At 48.8% G+C, this 1,990-nt stretch overlaps 1 protein-coding gene across 1 annotated transcript in view; it reads left to right on the top strand.

The window, feature by feature from the left end:
• The window catches only part of KDR (kinase insert domain receptor (a type III receptor tyrosine kinase)), a gene marked incomplete at its 5' end in the record, with an annotated part of 30,138 nt that extends 29,878 nt beyond the window's left edge, over nucleotides 1-260 (top strand). Inside the window, one exon of the mRNA XM_009884982.1 lies at nucleotides 41-260. Coding sequence (XP_009883284.1) covers nucleotides 41-260 — 220 coding nt within the window. The remainder of the gene's footprint in view (nucleotides 1-40) is intronic.
• Between the last annotated feature and the right edge of the window lie 1,730 nt (nucleotides 261-1,990).

Genomic DNA, 1,990 nt, shown 5'->3' with positions numbered 1-1,990 from the left:
CCACAGCTCACTCAGTCCCATTTCTGCTTGTTTTCCACAGCACGCTGGTGCCCAGCAAGAGTAACGAATCTGTCATGTCTGAAACCTCCAACCAGACGAGCGGGTACCAGTCTGGGTACCACTCGGACGACATGGACACCACCATCTACTCCAGCGAGGAGACTGAACTCTTGTGCGCCCAGGAGGTTTCGCCCCAGCTCTGCCGTGCTCACGCGCTCACCTACGACACCACCGCGCCGCTCGCCTCCCCGCCGCTCTAGGGCAAAGCCGGTGGCTCCAGGTTCCCCCCGGGATGTGCCTTCCTTGCCTGGGCTGGTGGTATTGGGGTTTGATGCATAGAAAGACCACGTCTGTGAGACTAAGACAAGACGTTTATTTTTCTCTGAAGAGGATGCGGGAGCACCTGGCAGCAAAACTGCACCGTGCCGGGCCGCTTTCCTCGAGGGGCGCTGGTGGGTGCTGTGCCAACCTGATGGGAGAAGCAGCGTGGTGGCCTTTGGGACCTCGGTGACATGCCAAGCGTCTGCCCGATACGGGCAGCAGCACAGCATTCAACTTAACTGTTCGTAGTCATACGAAATCACAGCACAGCCCTGCTCGTTGGTTGGGTTTTTGTTGGTTTTTTTTTTGTTTTGTTTTTCCCCTTGCGGCTGGACTCCAGGAAGGAAACAGCACAGCACTGGCTTCTTGTTTCTCAGAGTTATCCCTTGCTTGCACCTCCACAAACAAAAAAAGGAACCTCCAGCTCAAGGCTGTGGCACTCACCGACCGCCTGAGACTAAACATAGGTTGGGCTAAATATAGGTGGGGGCGATGGTCTCTGTCCTCGGTGGAGAAAAAAAAAAAGTTGCTGTACCAGACCTCCTGAGCTCCATTTCCCTGGAAGACCTGCATGGTGAGGTGGGTCAGGAGGGAGGAGGCAGAGCACTGAGCCGAGTGATGGAACGTGGGTGCCGGGGACGTGCATCCCCTCCGGGGTTGGCTTCAGGGTGGCTCTGCTCCCCGTCCTCCGTGGCACCCATGGTCCATGCCAGGCACCTACCTGCTTCTGAGCTAGCCTGAAACGGCTGCAGAAATCCCATCACAGCTTTGAATCCCCACTGGGACAGCCTCTACAGCAGGTAGAAAGGGCAATGTAATCTACCTTAGGACTGTAGGGAGCCTTGTGGTCCCGATGGGGTGCGCTAAGTGCACCCTACCTTCTCATCTCATCCCCCCTCCCTCCCTCAGATGTAGGTCTGACTCCTTCACTTTGCAAACCCCGAGTGTTTGCACCGGCAGAGATCTTGGTTTCTGTAGTCTTGGGAATCCGTGACTGGTTTCATGGCAGCTCTGCTCTTCTCCGAGTGGCGAGATTGTGACTAATTGTTGGACAACTTCTTACCTGTGCTCTTGTAGTCCCAGAGCTCTATTGATAGACCCAATGCAGGCTACAAGATTTTGAAATGTAAAGCTATTTCTACTGAGTCCTTTTTTGTATTTTTATAATGGGATTTTTTTTTGTTTGAACTTACTATAATGTCAAATGCTGGGAACCATGAATATAAGGCATATACAGTATTTATAGCCTCTTTATGTAGAAATAAATGTAATATATTAAAATATAAATATATAAATGATATAATGGATATTGTACTGTTCACATTTTGTATCAGGGTTCTGTAGCATTACGAGGTTCACAAAATTTTTATTAGCTAAATCTTTTCACTTTATTGAAAGGGACTGGAAATTTAGAGGTGAGGGCTATGAGTAGATCTTTTTGCTTTCCTTGCATGTATTTTCTTATATCCTGTCTATTGACAGGGAAGTTTATCAAGTTCTACTTATTTCAAGGGCCAATTAATGAATCTAGTTATTTATACCATTGTATGAGTCTATGAGCATTTCTGTGAGTACCTATAGTAAAGAAACCTCAGTGATTTTTAGCAGTTGGCAGTAAGTGCCTTTAGAGAAATGGCCGGAGGAGTAGACTGCTTGTACAGACTGAATC

The sequence above is a fragment of the Charadrius vociferus genome, unplaced genomic scaffold, assembly GCF_000708025.1.
Source record: "Charadrius vociferus isolate BGI_N301 unplaced genomic scaffold, ASM70802v2 scaffold134, whole genome shotgun sequence".
In the NCBI taxonomy this organism is placed as follows: domain Eukaryota; kingdom Metazoa; phylum Chordata; class Aves; order Charadriiformes; family Charadriidae; genus Charadrius; species Charadrius vociferus.
Note: the sequence above shows the minus strand (reverse complement) of the source record. Positions and strands in the feature narration are given on the sequence as shown.